At 40.5% G+C, this 21117-nt stretch overlaps 3 protein-coding genes across 8 annotated transcripts in view; 1 reads left to right on the forward strand and 2 right to left on the reverse strand.

Moving 5' to 3' along the window:
* si:dkey-151g10.3 (serine/threonine-protein kinase WNK3) overlaps positions 1-4889 on the reverse strand; it is a 30853-nt gene extending 25964 nt beyond the window's left edge. For 4 of the 5 annotated variants that reach the window (XM_017430941.3, XM_017430942.3, XM_017430943.3 and 1 more), the window contains exon 1: positions 4272-4889. The gene's annotated coding sequence lies outside the window, so the exon portion shown is untranslated. The remainder of the gene's footprint in view (positions 1-4271) is intronic. The other variant, XM_025009276.2, reaches the window with a different exon arrangement.
* Positions 4890-6459: 1570 nt separating this feature from the next.
* fam3a (FAM3 metabolism regulating signaling molecule A) lies at positions 6460-12204 on the reverse strand. Of its 2 annotated transcripts, none has more exons than XM_017430973.3 (10): positions 11929-12204; positions 10532-10563; positions 10333-10440; positions 10073-10096; positions 9850-9976; positions 9447-9505; positions 9301-9351; positions 9129-9213; positions 8281-8407; positions 6460-7489 (listed from the first exon to the last, which is right to left on the reverse strand). In XM_017430973.3, exons 2-10 carry the CDS (start codon positions 10542-10544, stop codon positions 7391-7393), a joined length of 693 nt encoding a protein of 230 aa, XP_017286462.1. In that variant the 5' UTR covers positions 10545-10563; positions 11929-12204; the 3' UTR covers positions 6460-7390. The 2 variants fall into 2 exon arrangements, with proteins under 2 accessions (XP_017286462.1, XP_017286461.1); XM_017430972.3 differs by having other exon boundaries at positions 11920-12204.
* A 127-nt stretch (positions 12205-12331) lies between these two features.
* idh3g (isocitrate dehydrogenase (NAD(+)) 3 non-catalytic subunit gamma) lies at positions 12332-19014 on the forward strand. The gene is made up of 13 exons (XM_017430971.3): positions 12332-12489; positions 12693-12740; positions 13053-13064; positions 14128-14225; positions 14314-14429; positions 14579-14639; positions 14767-14899; positions 15556-15689; positions 15809-15911; positions 17369-17515; positions 17615-17709; positions 17816-17876; positions 18227-19014. The coding sequence occupies exons 1-13, from the start codon at positions 12409-12411 to the stop codon at positions 18326-18328; spliced, it is 1191 nt and encodes a 396-aa protein (XP_017286460.1). The 5' UTR covers positions 12332-12408; the 3' UTR covers positions 18329-19014.
* Positions 19015-21117: the final 2103 nt, after the last annotated feature.

Genomic DNA, 21117 nt, shown 5'->3' on the forward strand with positions numbered 1-21117 from the left:
CAAATAGCTAAATAATAGTGTCAGACAGACATGGTTATTTAGGCAGTTTAATGAAAATTCAATTCAGAAAAAAGAAAAATGACAATTTTCTGGGGTTCAGAGAAATATAAAAACTGCTTCCATCCAATCAACTTCTGAAAATCAAAATTTTAATTAAAAAAAAAAAAAGACAGTAAATGTGTTTTTTCTTCAGTCGAGTTGCTCGAGAATTAATTTTACGATCGGAATCACATTTATTTTTCATCAGATATTTAATTACATAGAAAAACAAACTTCAAAAAAATCACTAAAAAATTAAACAAATTTCTTTTCCCGTTCCCTAGAGTACAATGACCAAACATTAAAGGGCTTGGGTTATGACAACCCCACAGAGTAAAGTGAGGCTTAAAAGGTAAAGCCTAACAGGATGTGAGGAACATAAATGGGGAAAAAACAACAGCCAATAAAGAGAGGGAAGTTGCCCTTTAAACAGGAGCTTTTTCGCTCATGTCCCCAGGGTAAGGAGTTCCCATGAAAGCCACATACCGGACAGAGTTATCACAATACATCAAGCACGTTCAACTGCATCACTGTCTCCCACACCCTGCCAGTCTCCCTTACAAACACACACATGCAAATATTCGACACACATCAGCTAGTCCGAAGAGATTTTTGTTGTTTTACAATCTGTCTTTTATACGCGGACAAAAAACGCACACATCGAAAGCAAACCATCACCCAAAGCGCATGTCCCTTTTCAATGAAAGAATGCCGAGAGGAATTTCCTGACACCAGCCAAATGACCAAGCAGCTGCTCATGCGGGTAAATGCGGTAAACTAAAGTTGAAGATAATAAGACCAACGCTGCAGCTGAAATTGGGACATTTCACTTTGGCAGGCAGAATGACTTCGGCGCACATTAAGTTTCGTGTCCGAATCATTGCTTCCCCACTTCTTGATCGGCGCTCGAGTACACGAGAAGTGAGCATCCGACGTGTTGCAGTGTGTCTGCCCTCCAGGCTTCTGGGCACATGCAGCTTAATAACATTTGAAATGTGCTGCAAAAATTGTTGAGACGTTTCTGCTCTCTATGAATGCCAAAAAGTAAGATTGTCTAACCTTGAAAACCCACAGATGACACCCTTTATTTTCACTTGATGTACACTCAAAGTCTGAAGCACTCAAAAAAGCACGACATAAATAAAATATACAACTGAGAGTTTATGAGGAAAAGCCCCACTAGTTGCAGAATATGCACATTTAAACACAACAAAGCGCTGCAATCCTTTTGCACTTTTTCAGCGACTTCAGCTTACCAGACAGCTGCAGAAAAATTTGCCTGTTTGACAAAAGGAGAGGCAGAGGGCTCTGTATGCGCGCAGACAGCCATGTTTCTGCTGTAGGGGGGGCACATAGATGAAAAGAGTGAATAAATAGTGGCGTGGAGGTCAGGAAGAGTTTGGGTGGACAGTAGAGTTTTAAACACAGGCTGGGATGGAGCGCGGGGAGGGGGGGACTAGCAGAAGGAGTGGGAAAAAGTGTGACTGAAAGAAGAAAAGAGAAATACAAAAGAGGGGGTGGCAGTGACAAAAAGGGACCGAGGAGTAGCAGGTTCCCTCATAAGATACGTGCCAATGTTTGTGTGAGTAAAAAGCAGCGACTGCAGCTAAATTTCTGCCCAACCAAAAGGAGCTACGGTGGTGAGAGTAGAGTCATTTAATGTAGAGTAGCATATCATAAAGTACTGCACAGTAGAATAAAGTAGTGCAGAGTAGCTACAGTAGTGTAATGTAGCACAGAGTAAATTAGAGTAGCTTACAGTAGGATAGAGTAAAGTAGCGTAAAGTAGATACAGTAGACTTAAGTATAGTGGTATAAATTAATAGTGTAAAGCAGCGTAGAGTACAGTAAACTAGAGTAGAGTAGAAAAGAGTATAGTGTAGAATAGCATAACAGAGTAGAGTTCAGTAAACTAAAGGAAAGTCCTATAAAGAAGAGTAGAAAACTGTAGAGTAGCATGGAGTTGACAAAATCTTTTGGGATATTAAGTGGTAATCAAAATAACTGCTGTGGGCCTTAGGAGCAAAATAATACTATGCAAACATTTAGTAAATATGATATACTTTTTGATTATTTTATTTACTTTAATCTTAGTAAAATGATCTAAACTGGAGAGGCTGATGTGAAGTTGCGAACTCGTCCCTGAATGTGCTTTTCAGCTGTAATTACTTCTGGTTAAGTCTTATCCTCCATCAACTTCCAGATGCAGCGTTTTGCATAATCCCTGAGCTGATCAACAAACTTAATGAGCTTGGTGAAATTGCACCAGGAAGTCAGCGATATTTCGCGCATTCAATAATTCAGAAAGGGAGACAATGAAAAGGAGAAATAACTTTGGTTGAGCTCAGACGACCGAGGGAACAGATCCTCCTCCATCCTGGGCGTATAGATCGCATCTGAAGCAAATTCAAACCTGCCCGCAAGTCCAACTTTTCCATGCATGATTAATGCAGCACTCAAATCTATGCAGTCTTTCTCCAATCCAGCATTCGTCCCACAGAGACTTACAGGGGCTGAATAATGTGGGGAGACAAAAAGGAAGCACAAGGTCTGAGAGCTGCTGGCCAAAATTTAAATGGGCTTCGTGTCAGGAGACAGCTTCCCTGATGATAGCGCGTCCCTGCAACGCAGTTCTTGATCACATGTATAAAAAACAAAGGTTAGTTCGGCCCAGGGAAGCGACACGATTCAGTCAGAGTACTGGAAGTGGTGGGTCCAAACCTTCGAAAAGCATTAGTGTCTAATGCATTTTTAGACAGATAAAACTAAACCGACAGTCGCCTTTTGCTCAGAGACTGAAACATTAGTTGGGCGCCCGTCGCTTTCCCGTTCGACGCTTTTACAGACGGAAAAGAAAGTATCAAACGCTGGCCGCCGGAATCAAACACACAATGATTTGTTTTCTTCCCATTAGGGAAACCGACGGCTCAAAACACAACAAGGACTTTTGTCCAATCCAGGTCAGGCATGTGAGACGGAAGTGTAGGTAGCAGCACAAACACAGCACTGTTCACCGAGAGAGAGAGAGAATACTGTGCGTGTTATCCAACCCCTGGTTTTACCTCACTTTCATCCCCTCTCTGTGGGCACAACCATCCGATTCCAAAGATTTCCTCTAATCCAGGTGAACAATTTCCTAATCAGCCAATGATAAACAAGCTTCACATATTACTGGACTGGGTTAATACTTTTCCAGCTGAGCCCCTCTCAGTTCTTACTGAGCTTGGGTGCACGACAAAAAGCCCAGAAGCGTTTCGCAGTTTGGAAAACTGGAGAAAGTTGAGGAAAAGACTCTGCAAGTTTGTAAACATTTATAAAAATAAAATGTCCTAAGGTTCTTTATTCCCTTCGCCTTCCATGCAAAAGGTTTAAACTAAAATAATCTAACGATGAAGACGAGGAGTTGTAGCCAAACCTCACTTGTTGAGGACGACTCTTAGCGACGACCTTGTCGAACTCCAGCTCAATATGTGTAGACCCGACTGAGTTACGGCCATGTTTGTGCCGGCTGGGGGCAGCCACCTTGAGTCGAGCCATCCGAAGGTTTCATTAAAACTCATCCAGCGTGTAATTCTGTTTCCGTGTTCCCTGCCACGCACACCTGCAGCCCATCTGCCTGCGAACGCACCTGTCGTCACTCCACAATCACCCACTTTCATCACTTGCGCCTGCTTTTGTTCTTGTTCGCTATAAAAGGTTAGCTCATTGACTTTACATTGTAGTCCAAGCGAAACTCACGGATGTGAGAGGTGTTTTCATGGGGAGGAGGGGGGGGCTGATATTGCATGTTTATGGGTTACAACAAGCATTGTACAGTACAGCACAGTGAAGGCAACAGGAAGCACAGCTATTGGCTAACACTGAGCCCAGCTGACTTTAGAAACAAGGTGCAGGAGGCAAGTGACAAACACCTTCCAGGAGGAGGAGGAGGAGGAGGAGGAAGGGGGAAACAAGTAGGCTGAGGGGAACTGACAGCATCCCAAACCCCATTCCTCATGGACCCTGATCTATGTGCAGGTTCCACATCATACAAGTGATGGGCTAACTCTTAGTATCTGAGGCCCTGACTGCTCCCCCCACCCCCCTTCCTGCACTTCAGTGTTTATAACACTGCATAATATTTTTTTCAGAATAATTAGCAAATAGGAGGGCATAACTCGAAATTCCCAAACACAGACTGAGTCTTATTGTTTCACAGATCGCTGTTTACAGTGTGTTGAAAAACCACTCACCCATATGCAGTGCCGTGTCTGCTCAGTCCCTCGATGCTTTTATTTGTAAACGATAGCTTTGCATACTGTAAACTGTATTGTTTTTTACTGCTTATTTACAAATGTTACAATTTTTTCTATACTAGATAGCGAGCCTTTTATCTAAAATACAAAAAAAAATACATTTCTTTTAAAAAAAATTAACGCGCCCGGTTCGTTAACGGCTTCCTAATCCCCCGCCGGAGTCGTCTCGAGCCTCGGCGGGCTGTGTGACAGCGGCAGCCGGGCAGCCGGGCAGCAGGCGGGCAGAAGCCGGGCAGGCGGACGACAGCGCTCGGTGTTTCCAGCTCAGGCGATGCTCGTCGCTTGGTTCACGCGTTTCCCCGCTCGCTCGCTCGCTCGGCTCCGAGTTGCACCGTCGGCCATTCACGGGATTCCCGAAAATATCAGCAACTCGTCTATGTACATCATTTACAAACGGGCGACTTCCAAACGGCAGGTTCTCGTGCGTGCTGGCAGAGCGCGCGCTGCCTCACGGTTCGCACTCGCTTATCGTCATTATCTCGAGGACGTAAAGAATGCGTGATGACGTATGGCCACTAGAGGGCGGTGTGCTACACGCTTATGGGGCTTTTCTGCTGCCTTCGTTCACTTTCAGGGCCTTTTTATTTTATTTTTTTTATTTTTGTGAAAGCATTTATAGTTGCTCAGCGTTCATTATTGTGAATATTGAATATTGTTTCCTGTTTATTTTATTTTTTGTACGTTTTTTGCAATCTACCAACTTTATGGTTTTTAAGCCATTCATACATCAAAACAGCTCATTTAGGGGATGGATGGACTTTTGGTTTTTGTAACTTGTATACTTATAAAAATATTTAATTTGTTTATCAATATTTTCCCACATAGAAATATACTTAGATCTCTTTAGTTCATTCAAAAACATTGTTTCCTTCCAAATCTGCATAAGCATACTTGCTTTTGTCTTCTTGTGCTGCTTTTAGCTACTGTTCTGCTACTTTTAGCTTTTAGCTAGCCTTTTGCTTTTAATCAGCATTTCCTACATTTACCTTTTAGCTCATGTTTTGTTACAATAAATGTAACAAAAGAGTAGCTCTTTTGTTACTAAACTTCCCCTGCTTTTAGCTAGCCTTTTACTACTTTTAGCTCCTGTTCTGCTACTTTAAGCTAGTATTCTGCTTCATTTAGCTTTATCTCAGTTTTAGCTTCATCAGCAAAACAGCAAAGTCATCCAGCACTCAGCATTCACACTGCATTTTTGCAGAAAATCCCATTTCTATTTGCTTTCTTTTACAGACTACAATTTTCTGCATCGTTTATAAACATAAACTATTACTTTTTAATGTTTTGGCTTGCAGATAAATATTTTTTACTAAAAAATATACACATAGGCCATAAGGTCAGTCCATATAATGCTTATAAATAAATAAAAAAGGTAACACCTAACAAAGAAAAATGAAAAAAGCTCTTGGCACCACAAATAGAAAGAGACTGAGTAAGTGTGTTTTACTTGTTAGGGTTGTCAGAAGAAAGCCATTTATTTCTAAAAAATAAGAAAAAGCCCAAAGAGTTCAGTTCTAAAAAGTTAATTTGTGCAAACCAGAAATCTTCTGAAGCCGTGTTCTTTGGGCAGACGAAGCCAAAGTGAAGTCACTTGGCTTTAACACACAGCCTGCTGTTCTGAGAAAGCCTCACATTAGATCAGGGCAGAAGACTGTTAACCACAGCGGTGGAGGGTTGATGGTTTGGGTTTGCTCTCCAGCACTCATCAATGGATCAACATCTCCTGTAAAATACTCTAGAGTCAAATAAAAAGGCTGTTCGTTAACAGGACAGTCATCTGAAGCACAGCAGCAAATCTAAAGTTAAATTAATTTAAAAAAAAAAAAGAAAAATCAGGGAGTTGCTTTGCTCTAGTCAAACCCACCGATTCACCAATTCTAATGCTGTGCCTGTTGTTCTGTGAAACCGCATGCAGTTCAGTTTTGTTCCTATCAGAAGATGTGGTTTGGAAAAAGTGAATGCCTTGGGCAAAACAAACCGAGTAACCCCCCAGGAGATTTAAGCCTGTTTCGCCCCCTGGTGGCAACAAGATCCTCCAGGACTCAGCTGAATAAACAAACACTAATAATTGCCATTTTTATTTGTCATTATTGGTGGTAATTAAATCAAACGCAGACAAAAAGAGTTTAAATTTGCTTCTAGTAGCGCAGATAAAGTAGTTTATTTCTTCACATTGTTCTATGCAAAAAGCCTAGGGGAGGCCAATGCGTTCATCATAAAACCAAAACAAAAAAAAAACAACAAACAAAATCTACACAAACACGTCTCAAGATGAAGTCTTTAAACAGAGCACTAAGTGGAAATATGCCTGCGGACCTGAGACAACATTAAAGCCATCTGAGGCAAACCAGTGACATTAAAATGTCCTGTGTGTTATAATATGAAAAATAAATAGCAGAACTGAAGCCAAAGGTCATCTGTAAACATGTAAGCAACACCTGCTGTGCTTCAGCTTCCATGAACATAATGTCAGTTAAAACTCAAGGCGAAACACATCAGTTAAACAGCTTAACGGGAAGAAACTAGATGAAGGTATTCAAACAGACGGGAGGGTTTAGGAGGCGAAAGTATTTCAGGTTGTTGGAATCAGACTGCAGCGCAAGCGTTCAGTTTATTCCTGTTGATCGAGCTCTTAATACACACCCTACATGCAGTTCAGAAGACAAAAAAAAAATAGATAATTTTCTATAATGGCTTACTTCACCTGCATTCATTCATCTGTCAGAGTTACACTTTGGTCGTCAAACATTTGAAGCATCAAGATGTCCGCCTCTCGATGTTATTTCTTTATGCTTTAAATATTCTTTATGCTCAAAAGCAGCTCAGGATGTTCATTTCAAAGTCACCTACAAAGCAGTTCCAAGTCAAAACACTCCGGATTCTGTTTGTTCCCCGTCTACGGCGGGGAAAACAAAATGTCTGCGGTTCCTGCAGACGTCTCACAGTTTCAGCAGTTTAGAAGCTCCTTGGCTTTCGAACAATCATCCTGTTTTTTTTTTTCCTTGTCGGTTCCTCTGGTGTTGCTGTGACGTCACGAGAGTTGGTCTGAGGCAGAATTACCCTTCTAGAGGCGGCCGCAGGGGAATGCAGCCGTCCATCTCCAGAGACTCGGGCCAGCCTTCGTACTTGTTGCTGTTTTTACTGTTCTTCATTCGCTAATGGGGAGCAGGAAAGCAGATGAACAGGATTGATGTTAATGGAACAGGCTGAGATCACACAGCAGCGACTGAAACCGAAGGCTTTCAACGATGCTGGCCTTGAATGAGTCTTACAGAAAACCTCAGGGAAATCTGGTCCAAACTAAACTTTTAAAATGACTCATTTTACAGTTTTCTTCAGCTACTTAAATGCATTAAACAGGAGTTCTCAAAATAACAACACCGGCACTAGGAAAGCCAAAATATAATAAAATAAATCACTGGACTCTGGCTAAATGAGAAAACATAATCAGATTTCCTTTGAGATGTTCAAAGTGAATCCAAGTATCAGTCTTCTGTGGGCTGAACAGCTCCTGATCATCAGTCTCTTCTGATACAATAAGCCTGTTTATGTTTAGAAATATGTCCCATGAATTAGCTTGATTGCTCATTTTATTCATATTGATCCTTACAGCGAGTCCTGTTGCATTATAATTTATAAAATGCCAATGTGAAGATATATTTGACTACAGATCCCAATCACATCAGCTGCAAACGAGCTCTGACATTAATGGTAGTCTGTCAGTCAGAGCCATCCACACGGCTTCATTTCAGAGCTGGAGAAGGGTGCGGCTGCACTTACCTCTGATTTATTAATTATTTAAGCCAATTATATGCGATTTTAGGCAACCCTACGTCAGGAAATACGAAAACCCTAACGAGCAGATAGAGGGATGGAAACAGAATGCAGGTGAAGATCTCTACCCAGAGTTGACATTTAGCGCGTCACACTAACGATTGTCACATACCTGCTCAAAGGGACTCTTATTCTCAATGCCCTTAGCTCCGACAAACACCCAGCTGTCTCTAAAGGCCAACTCCTTCACCGCTGTGCTCCCGAGATCCTCAAACAGGCGCCGAGACTCATCGTTCATTCTAAAAGACACAGGATGAACAGTTCATCAGGAGAAACGTGTGAACTGTTCAGGCCATCTGCTAAAAGCCCTTTACACGTTTATATTAGAAGAAACAGAGTTGGTTTCAGGTTTATTATTAAAGAGCCTTAAGTTTGATTAATATGATGCTTTTCAAAATAAGAACTGATCTCACTTTGTCTTGAACTGAAACATCGAGACTGTAAACAAATGAAAGCATTCAGATTTAGCTTTTAATACAATCAGGGAGAGGGTTTCGTTTTACTGAAAAGCATCGTCGAAAGTGTCGTCATGTCACATGAGTTTTATCTTAATTGTTCTTGCTTTTTGTTACAGTTTGTCCTAAACCTTTAAGTAACCTTTAAATTTAAAAGGACTTTGTCTGACACGCAACAAGACTACATGATTTATCAGTTTCTTTCAAAAGCAACTTTTAATTAGGAAAAATGTATAAATGGGAAATAAATGTCTTTTTGCAAATACACCAATTTGCAAACAAAGACAATACTAATTCTAGCTTCTGATGGTTTAATAAACCGAACTAGATGTTTACCCTTAGTGTTGGTTAGCTGTTTGCATAAAGAGTGTCCTACCTTCATTTAGTTCTATTGATTATTTATAACTTCTAAATAAAAACAACATAAAAATGTTGGGTTTTTTTTGTTAAAAAATAAAAAAATGGAGCACTTAAATGGACCAGACAGCCCATATCTGATTCTTACTTCGAAGCAGCATCATCAAAGGAAGCAACAAACACGAGGGTTCCCTCGTGGAGAGGTCGAAGAAACTTCAACAAGTCAGAAACATCTGAAAAAAAAAAACAACAGTCGTGATTTATGACCTACATGCAGCAGCGGAACTGAAAACCTATCAGGGTTTTTTTTTTTTTTTTACCTCCTGCCCACATATCAAAGGTTTTGGTGTCCAAAAGGTCACCCGTCACCCCTGGAGCAGAGAAACATCAGCATGAGGGTAAAACCACGACTGCTCGATTCAAAATCACAACATGGTCTGTTATAAGACAAAGAACGATGTCTCACCGTTTACCAAGGCTATGTTGAGTCCCCTGCCCACGTTGTTCTTCACACTGCTCACTAATCTGTTGGACACAGGCGCAGGTTTCACTCACGCAGTCATTTACACACCTGTTTACTCTGCCTGACACTAACACAACAGCGACAAATGGGAAGCGGCCAAGACAATAAACACAAGCAGATTAGGAGGAGCACCAAACCGAAACAATACTTGCATTGAGCTCCCCAGGCAGATTTGGTGGCCTGGTTATGAGAGCTGAGAGGAAAACAAAACAAGGCAAACAAACAAATAAATGAAAAAAAAAACAAAAACAAACAAACAGAAAGAGTGAAACAGAACAAGAGGTGACAGCAAGGGAGACAAAGACAAAGATTTAAAAAGAAAAATGTTCCAAGCACTAAATCTTACATCTTGTCTTCCAAGCAGATCTTGGGGCCAATGACATTAGCAGCACCAGACACCAGGCGGAAAGCCAAGTGCTTTGGAGGACAAGGGGCAGAAAGCCCACATTTATACTTTTGGGGATGTTGTTCAGCTAAAAAGAAAAAAAAAAAAAAACATGACACATTAGGAGAAGTTCAGAAACTCAAAAATACACATATAACTTAAAAGACTACTTCCTTTTACTTACATTGGGTCGGTTCTGCCTTTGTGCCTGAAAACATAAACAAGTTTTTTTTAAACAAGTTGACAGAAGATCTAACAGAAAAACATCCACTATGTCCTAAAAACATTTCTCCAGTTTCTAAAATATCAGAAAATGGAAAAACGGCCTGTTGGCGATGGTTTCCGGTTGCTTCTTTTATCTGATCCCTTCATTTTGACATAAAATAATTTACTTTTTTTTTTTCCCCATCTGCAAGTCCACTTATCAAGGAAAAGACGTCTTACCGCCAAAGAGATGTCGCACAGAGGAAACACCATCCCCTCCAAAAAAGGTGTTTGCAAGCAGCCAGGTGAGCCCGACCAGGAGCAGGACACCCACAGCTCGAACAGGGCCTGTCAGGAGAGGCCCAACACACGAGTTCAGGGAAAACACACTCAGATGTACCGAATTAATCACTGAACCGGGCCAGAACACAGAACCCACCTGTCAGTCTCATAGTTCACTGTCTCCTAGACCTGTGGAGGAGAACAAAAGGGTGAATTAAAAGTAATTATACTTCTTTTTTCTTTTCAGCTGTTCCCTTTTCAGGGGTGTCCACAGCGAGTCGTCCTCCTCCAACTAACTCTGTCTTCTGTGTCCTCTGTCCTCAATCCAACTACCTCCATGTCCTCTCTAACTGCATCCATAGATCTCCTCTTTGTCTTTTTCCCACTGTCCCTCCTCTGTACATGTCCAAACTATCTCAGTCTGGCATCTCTAACTTTATCTCCCAGTCGTTCAACCTGTGCTGTACCTCTGATGTCCTCATTCCTAATCCTGTCCATCCTCGTCCCTCCCAAGGAGAACCTCAACATCTTTAGCTCTGCCGCTTCCAGTTCTGCCTCCTGTCTTTTTGTCTCCGAACCATGCAACATAGCTGCTCTCACCACTGTCTTGTAAACCTTTCAACCTTTGCTGCCACTCTTTTGTCACAAATCACTCCAAATCATTTTTTCCATCCACTCCTGCCTGGATTCTCTTCTTCACCTCTTTATCACACTCCCCGTCCTCCTGGACAATCGACCCAACGTCCTGCACCTTTGTGACCTTTGCTCCTCGTAGCCTCACTGCTCCACCTGCCTCCCTCTCATTCACACACACCTGCTACGGTTGGTTCCACCTGTTCTCACCACAGACCACAATGTCCTCTGCAAACATCATAGTCCACGAGGATTCCTGTCTGATCTCGTCTGTTAGTCTGTCCATCACCAGAGCGAACAAGAAGGGGCTCAGAGCCGATCCTTGGTGCACTCCCACCTCCACGCTGAAGCTACCTGTTAACATCTCGGAATTTCTTTGGAGTTTCTCAAACCACAATAAATCAGCATCTTAAAGCCTAAACCACTTGGATACAATTCCCCCTTTATTATTTATTACAAAGTTATTTGAAGTTCTTTGTCAGATTCTAAAAACATTCCTTATGCCTCATTCATTTGTTTGTCCTTTTAAAATTCACCTCATCAAAATGACCCCAAAATGTAAATTTCTACTGAAATTGTTTGGATGCCCTTCATTGATTGGCAGTGTTTCAAAATAAAGAGAAAATGTTGGTTAGATCAGCTATGTTTGAAAAGTCGATTTTTTCTGAAAGAACTTATACACAAATTCTGTTTCAGATAAAACGTACAAACAAAGCATGGGGATCTATTTTAAATTAGTATAAGTTTAAATGAGAGGCGGATGAAATCAAAAAAAGCTCAAGGCACATTTCTAGTTCCTTAAAACAAGTTAGTTATTAAATTAAACACATGAACAAGAAGGCAGGGAAGAATTAGTCTTTAACGACATTACTAAATCCTCACATTAATACCTAAATAAATGACAAATGTTACCTTCCTAACCGGATTTTAGGAGTATCGTCTCGACTTTTCCTCTTTGCTGGAACCTTAATGGTCGTAGGAGCGGAATGACAAGCTGCTGCTGTCGTCCTCCGGACATTTACGGTTTCCTGCGCTTCATGTGAGCATTTCTGAAGGTGAAACTCGTCTAGACTGAACAACCTGAAGCCAAAAGAGGCCTGCTAAAAGTTTCAGCGCTGCGCCCCGTCGAAAACGGGCACGTTCAAAATATGTTAATTCGCTGTTTCTTCCGGCTACAGCGAATTCCACCTCACGCGTACGGAGTCTGCGCGAGTGACGTCACGCGACCAAATGCCGTTTCATTCACAAGTATTTGTTTTCTTTTTTTATTATTATTTCTTACCAAACATTTAAAAAGTAAATACATATAAAAATAGATATAAAAAAAAACTAAATGTAAATACATGCGCGAGCACAAAAGCTCCTTCTCGTGCACGCGGCGACTACCCCCTTAAAATCAAGATGGCGGCCCACAGTGCAGTGCTCTCAGTTTGCAAAATTGCCCATCCTGTCTGGGGCAGACGTCTTGGAAACACGGCTAAAGTAAGGCAGCACAAATCGTTCTTGTTATATTTGTTTTTAAAGACCACCCTTTTCTGTGTCTGAAACTCGTTTGTTTAACGTGAACACAAGGTCATCGTGTGGTTGACACCAGGAAACTTGTCTTCACACACCTCTGTCAGCTTTAACAATAAATGTAGTCCACTGAGCAGGTATAAACTAACCTTTTGTATTTTTTTTTTCAGGTATTTGGAGCAACTTTGACAAGTCACAGGAATAAGTCATTTCTTTCTGTGAGTAAACAGGACTGCCTGAGCCTGTTAACACACTGATTATCCTATTTCACACTTTACAGAATCAATATATTATCTATAAATCACTGACATTTTGTTCATTCTACTCAAGTAAAATGGTTTTTATAAGACTTAGTAAGTTTTTAGAAATATACATTATAATACCTACTTTCTTTGTGTGGGAGGATTATTGTTTGTCTGTATTTAATGTGTACCGATGTGTTACTGTGTTTGTCACATTTTGATGTTTTCTTACAAAACAGTCAAACTCACTCTTCTTCTTCTTTTCATGCTCCCAATCTTCATCGACAGAGAGAAAACATTGTAAGTTGTCAAGTTTTGATATTACTTTATTACAGTTCTTCAGTTTTTGTACAAGAAGAAATGTGTATTTTTGTTCAAATTTATTTATATTTAAAAAAATAATTTTGTTTGTAGAGGGTTGCCGAGGAGGCAGCTGATGCAGTTTTGCAATATTAACATATACAAAATAATCATTTTTCATATTTCAAAAGCTTAGTAATCAAATAAACATCTCATTTTAACAGTGATTTATGATTTTCAAGACTTAGGAAAGCTTGTGAATAACTGATTAGAGGTCCACACGTGTCCAAAACCGATTCACTCGGGTCAGAAAGAACTTCAGAGAGAACAGATTCTGAAAGACGACTGACTTTAGGTCAGAGGTCATGAAAATGGGTACTTCTTCGTGCTACACTGTTTAACAAACAATTTGTGTTTGACTCTGCTGGATTTACAAAATAAAAATAAAAATGATCCTTAAACACCACAAACTGCCTTACATGAGACTTACCCCTACTTGTGGTGCTTCGTACCAGTATTTTTGGTTTGGGTTTACAACATTTGATACTTTTATTGTGTTTTCAGTGCATTTCACCATCACAGTTTACTTTTATTTGGATGAAAACTACTGGATATCCATTTTACAAGAGGGTGAAGTAGTTAATATTTTGGTCATTGAGTGCAGAAGGTGGTCATTTTAAATGCAAATTTAAAAAAATAATAATTGTATAGCACCCATCAAAGCTTTTGATCGTTTGTCTTCTGAGGTTTGGTGGTAAATGTATTACATTTCTTTTGAATATAATTACATTTTTTATGTACAAGAAACTGTAAGGTGGTTCAAATGTCTAAATAAAGTAACTAAATTGTAAAGTAATACAAATGCAACAAAAAAAATGGGGAAGTTGTTTACTCTGCTGCAGAGTCTGTTTTAGAGGGTGTCATTCCAAGTCATTTTCATTATATACATTTCATTTTAGAAGTGATACATTTAAGATAAAATGATTAAAAGCATGCACATATGATGTTAGAGAATATTAATTCAGGTTACAAACCAGTGTTTCTGATATTGTGTTGCATACAGCCTCCTCCTGCAAAGTATGGCGGCAGACACACTGTGACCCTCATACCTGGAGATGGAATCGGCCCAGAGCTTCTCAGTCATGTCAGAGAGGTTTTCAGGTTGGTTAACTTTAAACTAAAATCTGTTCAGAAGCATCAACTACCAGCAGGTGACAACCCTCTCTGTCATTTGTAATCACGCCTGTAGGTTCAGCTGCGTCCCTGTGGACTTCGAGGTGGTGCATGTCAACTCTGCTTTGGAGACAGAGGATGATATCAATAATGCCATTACTGCCATCCGCCGTAATGGAGTTGCACTTAAAGGTAAGCTAAACCTTTTTTTTTTTTTTACTGTCACAGTCAGAGCATGGAAATATTAGATGTGAGTCTGTGTCATCTGTGAGTAGCAGGCTTTTTATATTAGGACCATAATAATGCACTCTAACAGCAACATTTCTTAACTCCCCTGATAGGTAACATCGAAACCAAACATACCATGGCGCCGTCTGTGAAATCCAGAAATAATCTCCTACGGTAAGAGTTAAATGAAACATTCCATTCCCTCAGTAGATTTCTCTTTTTGTCAGATGGCTCACATTTCTGACTTAATTTGGTCCTTGGTGATTGTTTTGTCTGTTGTTTTTTTCCCCTCCTTCAACAGCACGAGCTTAGATCTGTACGCCAACGTGATGCACTGCCAGTCCCTCCCCGGAGTCCAGACTCGCCACAAGAACATTGACATCATAATCATCAGGGAGAACACAGAAGGAGAATACAGCAGCCTGGAGCACGAGGTCAGAGCCCCAAAAAATCAATTCTTCTCTGCACCAAAATGAATGCTCCTTCTTTATCCTGTTTACACTGCTTTCTGATCCTTTTGTTCTGCTTTGGAATGTGATTTATTGTGGAGAATTTAAAATAAATGTGCAGAACCTATTGACCTGCTGACACTTTGGTCAATAAGGACATCATTAAACTGATTGAACTGGTATGATGATTCCAATCAACAGAGAAAATATTTCTTAGTGAAACAGAGTTGAGAAGTGATATGTTGTTGGAGTGTAATGTTACTTTACACATTAAATAAGAAACATGAGCCAGCTCTGCAAAGTTTCACATGCTATTGGAAAAAATAACCCAAGGCTTTGTTTAACTTTGCACTAAACCAACTTTGTATTGATTTATGTTATCCTCATTTATCTGCAGTTCTGACACTTTTTGTTTGTTCCAAGTCAATTAAATCTCTATTTTTGAATGTCAGTGTGTACCACAGTGGAGAAAGCTGAACTTCTCGTTTCCATTACTACAGTTAATGGTCAATTAGTGCCTGAAGCCAATATCTGTGGTCTTTTCTGAATGATCCTATTGTTGTTTCAAGTTTAGCTTTTGCTCTTCTAAGTCCCAGCTGTAGACCTGTAGTTGGTGTATAATATGCATTGTTTTGTTTTAGAACGTGCCAGGGGTGGTGGAGAGCCTGAAGATCATCACCAGGAACAATTCCCTCAGGATTGCCGAGTATGCTTTCAAACTGGCCAGGGAGAAGGGTCGCCACAGGGTCACCGCTGTGCATAAGGCCAACATCATGTAAGCCACTCCGAGGCAAATGTCACCTCCCAGAGCAGTCTGACGGCGTACGTCTTATATAACGGCCATGAGTTGTTTTGATGGAGATAATTGAGTGGTGTTCTTGCTCTTTTCCTCAGGAAGCTCGCTGACGGATTGTTCCTGCAGTGCTGCAGAGAGGTGGCTGCTGGGTACCCGGATATTACATTTGACAGCATGATTGTGGACAACACCACCATGCAGGTGAGAACCGACAGACATGCAGAACTGATTCCTGGTAAATGCAAGCACCTGGATTACATTTAGTGCATTAATAACACACTCTGCATGAAGCAAATTTAGCCCTAGAAACAAATATAAATTACAGTAAAGTTGGGTAGTCAGAGAACATTTAATCAGAATAACTAGCTGCTTTAAATAAACTGAATATTTGGGCACATCTGCATACTGGTGACATAAATCTGCAGCTAAAGATGTGTAAAAACATATGAAATCTGTTCAAGCCTAAACTAGTGCAGTTAAGAGTTACTTGATGGTCTATTTTGTGTTTAGAAGTTATATCTTTAAACCAGGACAGAGAGGAATTAGTTTGTCTGAGTGGGTTTAGGTCAGATGATTGAGCTATGCTGATAGTGTTGGGTGTTGTTCATAGATGAAAAGCAGCTTATCAGGGGTCTTCTGGATGCTATAATCACAAAGAGGTCAGTGCAGTGCCAGCTCTTCTCTGGTCTGTTATCCATCTTATCAAGTGTGGGTCCACAATTATCTGTCTGCTTGATATTTTTTATTTATTTGTAATAGTGGAAGTTGGCTGGATAAAACAAAAAAACATGGTTCTCATTGTCCATTTCAGAGTAAGCCCTGTGCAGCAGATAGACTGTAGTGTTCATTTTGATCTTTGCCTGGTATGCAAAATGTTGTGGCAAGGTCTTTGCATGACAAGTCCTTCCTTGATCTGCCTTTCAGTTGTTTGTACACAAACCGGTTGAGCCTGCCAAGGCAAGACTCGTGAAAGATGCTCGACCGGCATCACGAAACCAGCAGAGTGACGGCAGTCTGGTTGGTTTGGGTCGTCTCTCACTGGGCTGGGACTGTCGAAGACTAGCTGGTGACTCAAAATTGTAGAAAACTTGAAAAAAAAAAATGGGCGAACCTTTTGTTGCAGCCTAATTGTGTTCTGAGTGTTTGGGTCTAGTGAGCCATGTAGCTTTTTATTTTGAGCAGCCAAGTTTTTGAACTTTGCATGGCTTGCAAAACTGCAATATCGGCCATATTGTTCAGCCCATCCACATTGTAGGGACCTCAGCAGTTGCTCCCACATTTTTAATTTTCTGAGTATAGTGACCACGTCCCTTACCAGCTCAGAGGTGTCACAGCAGTGAATTAACCACAGCTGTTTCCTCAATCATTTCTTACCTGACACCGATGCAAAAACAGGTGGAATGAAAGTGCTGTGTTTAATGAGTATGAAACTGAAGTAACTTTCCTGTCAAAGCTGTAAAAAAAACACACTCATCTGGTTCTAACTCAGCCTTTTCCTCTTCTGCTTTTCGCCCTGCACACTGATCATTTCAGCTCCATCCCCGGCCTGCCTCATGTTCATGTTCTAGTTGAGACGGTGATAATGAGTTGGAGGGGAATGTTTATAAATGTTTCCAGGTATAAATTATTACCATGTCACTGTTTGATTGTGTTTTCAGCTTGTGTCCAAACCCCAGCAGTTTGACGTGATGGTGATGCCCAATCTGTACGGAAACGTTGTCAGCAACGTGTGTGCCGGTCTGGTGGGAGGCCCCGGCCTGGTGCCCGGTGCCAATTATGGCCGGGACTATGCTGTGTTTGAAACGGTGAGTGATTGTGCATTGGCAAGCTACTTAGTTCTATTTTTGATTTTTTTTTTTTTTTTTTTAAACAACCAGTAAATCTCCCCTGTTTTTGGATTTAAGGCTACAAGGAACACAGGAAAAAGCATCGCAGGCAAGAACATTGCTAATCCCACCGCCGTGCTGCTGGCCAGCTGCATGATGCTAGACCACCTCAAGTAGGCTTTTATTTCCATTCTGCACACTCCCGCTGTTTTCATCTGACATGTAATCTTGTTATTTTGTTATTCCGTTAATGTCAATTGTTTTCCTGTGCCTCCTCAGGCTTTACGATTACGCAAACTTGATCAGGAACGGAGTTCTCACCACAATGAATGAAACTAGGGTGAGTCTCTACCTCTGACTCTTCTGTCCACTCATTTGTCCTGCTGTCATGATAACAGGTCATTTTTGTGTGACAGGAGTAGCAGATTTCCTAGAAGGAAGTACAGTACATTCACACAAAGCAGCATTGTTTCTGGATACAGTCATACAGCTCTGATCAGGCTCTACATGCTGTATTTGATTTTGCATTGAGCCATTTAAAACCCTTATCTATCATCTGCAGCAAGTTAATTAGTTTCTTGAAACATGTTCTTTTTTTCCCCAACCTGATTACGACTTCAAACTAGCTTTTTAAGTGTTTGCGTGTTTGACTATTTTATTCTAACCTTGGACTTCATGTTGTTCGTACAGTTGCACACAGCTGACCTGGGAGGTCAGGGCACCACATCCGAGGTGGTCCAGTCCGTCATGAAGATCATCCAGAGTAAAGGACAGCACACGTCAGACATCTAAAGCACACTGACAGCGCCGTGTGAGGACATGGCGTCTGCATCCCGCCGAGTCCGGGACGGTTCTGATCTGCTGATCAGTCCACTCCTGTCTGTTTCATGTAAAATATTAAGAGATTACTTACACTCCTTTCATTTCATATAATTCCAGGTTCACGCTTCTCAGATTCTACTGTACGACTGTTTTTTTTTTTTTTTTTGCTTCAATTTCATCTGAGCAGCCTAATCAGATTCATAACTGTTTTCACAAATTAACTAGGATTAATTTCTCTAACTACAGTTATATCCACGTTCCCCAATGTTAATTTATTTTTCCACATTTAAACTATGTTACAGGCTTTTCTAATCAATCAGAAGGTGTAACACCGATGAAAAGTCTTAACTTTTCTCGTTGTATCAAGTCCCTTTTCACATATAGCTGTGCTCTTTGTGTGGAAAATGCTAATCCGGCTGTTTCCATTTATGTTGTATCATTAGACCAGAATACATCAAGTAGCTGCTGTGAGCTGAACTTTTATGCTTGTGCTGCGATGATATTTATATCTAAGTGGATTATATTTCAAGGTTGTGGTGTTGTATTTAAGTCTCACCAATCAAATGCTTTTAAAGCCTGATATCAACTGAATTGTCCTTGTAACAGGATACATTTACTGTATAAGATTATCAATAAATATGTTTTTCCTGAGTGTATTTCTTGGAAAGAAGTTTGGATTTTAATTATACCCGTGTTTAAAGTTGATGTAAATTCATTTGAATAGATGTTAGTTTGTCAAATACAGGAAGTGAAACTGGTTTCTTCATTTTTTTTTCCACAAATAATTTAATGTTTTAAATGTCTTGGAGAAGCTTGTCTTTTCGTCTGCGCTGTCATGAGGCTTCGGTTTGTGGTTTTTAACCGTGCCGTTTGGTTTTTATGTGCTTCTTAGGAGAACAACAAGATTAACATCTTCGCCTTTATAATCCTTTTGAAGGCAAGTTGCTGATTTACATTTCATCACTAGGTGGCAACACAACTTCCCGCAGCTGACCTGGAGCAAAGCACATCGGAATGCATGAAATATAAGAACAAAATGGAAAATCTACAGAACGTGCTCAGAATAGGAGAACATTTGCTTGGCTTGCATTGGGGAGGAAAATTATATATATATATATATATATATATATATAAGCAGCATAACTAAACTGAGAATTTAAAGTAATTTATGTTATTTATAAATCAGACTTTAATCCTTAGATTATGCATTTTTGAAACAAACCCAAACTGTTTTTTCCATCTCATTTAAAAAAAAAAATTGTTTTTGCATCTATAGGTCCACCTGGTAAAACTGTTGGATGTTATTGCATGAAGTGAAGTAAAACGCCCAGCAGACGGATGCGATAGGGGTGCGCCGTGAACCTCTCGCTGATGCATGTTGTTAAAATAATCACAGTCCACTTCTTTCTGTGATAAAGGCCCCGCAGTTAAAGGGCCCCATCTGAATGTAATGATCCTGGCTAATTTATCATCTGGCCAACTTTGTGGGAAAGTTGCGAACTTTTCCCTGTGTTTGGACATATGCATACGGAGTGGAGAAATCCTTGGAGATGAGTTCTGTTTTTTTTTCTTCTTTTTTAGATCTTGTTTTAGAGAATCAACAATCAATCATGCACAACAACACAGTGTTTGGAATGTGAGGAAAACTGCTTTAGGTGACGACTTACACTTCTGCCAATTATGTCTTTACCTGTTTGGTCCCTGTTCATGTATGCCGCTTATTTACTCCATTTCCTTCAGGAGTGCGTCTCATCCAGACCAGCTTTTTCTGATCAGCGTGTTCTGCTCTTGCCCCTTTTACCTCAGCCCCGCTCACATCACTTCTCATCACTGCTGGAGAGCGTTCCTTCCTGCCCCTCGTCACCTCTCCCCTCTGGTTCCCCCTCCCGGAGCTGCAGCTCGGTCCCCTCTGAGCCTCAGCTGGAACTGAGCCCCGGAGGCAGATGGACACAGGTTCGGAGAAAGCGGGAGATGTTGCAACAAGCCAGCGGTCAGTTGACCTCGTTTTAAAAGTGCGCTGCCGTTTGTGCTGCAAGAATTGGCTTTCAAAAGATCAGCAAACGAGGAAAAAACAGATTTCCTTCCGTTTTGGTGCTGCAGTTGTGCAAAAAGGTTTTGGGTTTATGCGCCCAGTTGTGTAGATTTGTCTTAGATATGACTTCCTTTTAACACATTTTGATAAATTAATTTGTTTTTAAAGTTGCATTCAGTCTGAGGCACACTAGAAATTTCAGCTTGGTGCTCAATGAAACTAAAACTAGATCAAATATTGAAAAACAACAAGGTTTTAAATTTTTCTTTGAACCTGTTGAGGCTCTTTTTGAGACTCCCGTGCAGTTCCTGCGTTCTGTATTCTGGTGTTTCTGTAAAGCAAGCATTTGAAATATTTGAGATGTGTTAAACTGCATTTATATCAGCTATGACTCTGCCCCCATCTGCTGTTTAACCATACTGAGAAATTTTGAAACGATTAAATCAGATTCCCTAGAAATCTTGTTCACAATCATTCAAACAACCTTCAGCTCCAGATAACAAAACCTCAAGCTGCTGTCATTACCTTACATTTCCACTTTGATTCTTTACTTTCTTTTTTCTTTATTTTTCTCCTTATTATCTCTTCGAACCATCACGTTTTATTCTCATTTGCCCCTCAAAGATAAAAGGGACTGAGAGTCAATAAGATGTATGATGCAGACCTTACAAAATATGGGTTCGTTTTATTTCTATCCTTAAAAAACTGATTATTTCCAGACTCATTC

Source organism: Kryptolebias marmoratus, linkage group LG8 (assembly GCF_001649575.2).
Source record: "Kryptolebias marmoratus isolate JLee-2015 linkage group LG8, ASM164957v2, whole genome shotgun sequence".
Classification (NCBI taxonomy): Eukaryota; Metazoa; Chordata; class Actinopteri; order Cyprinodontiformes; family Rivulidae; genus Kryptolebias; species Kryptolebias marmoratus.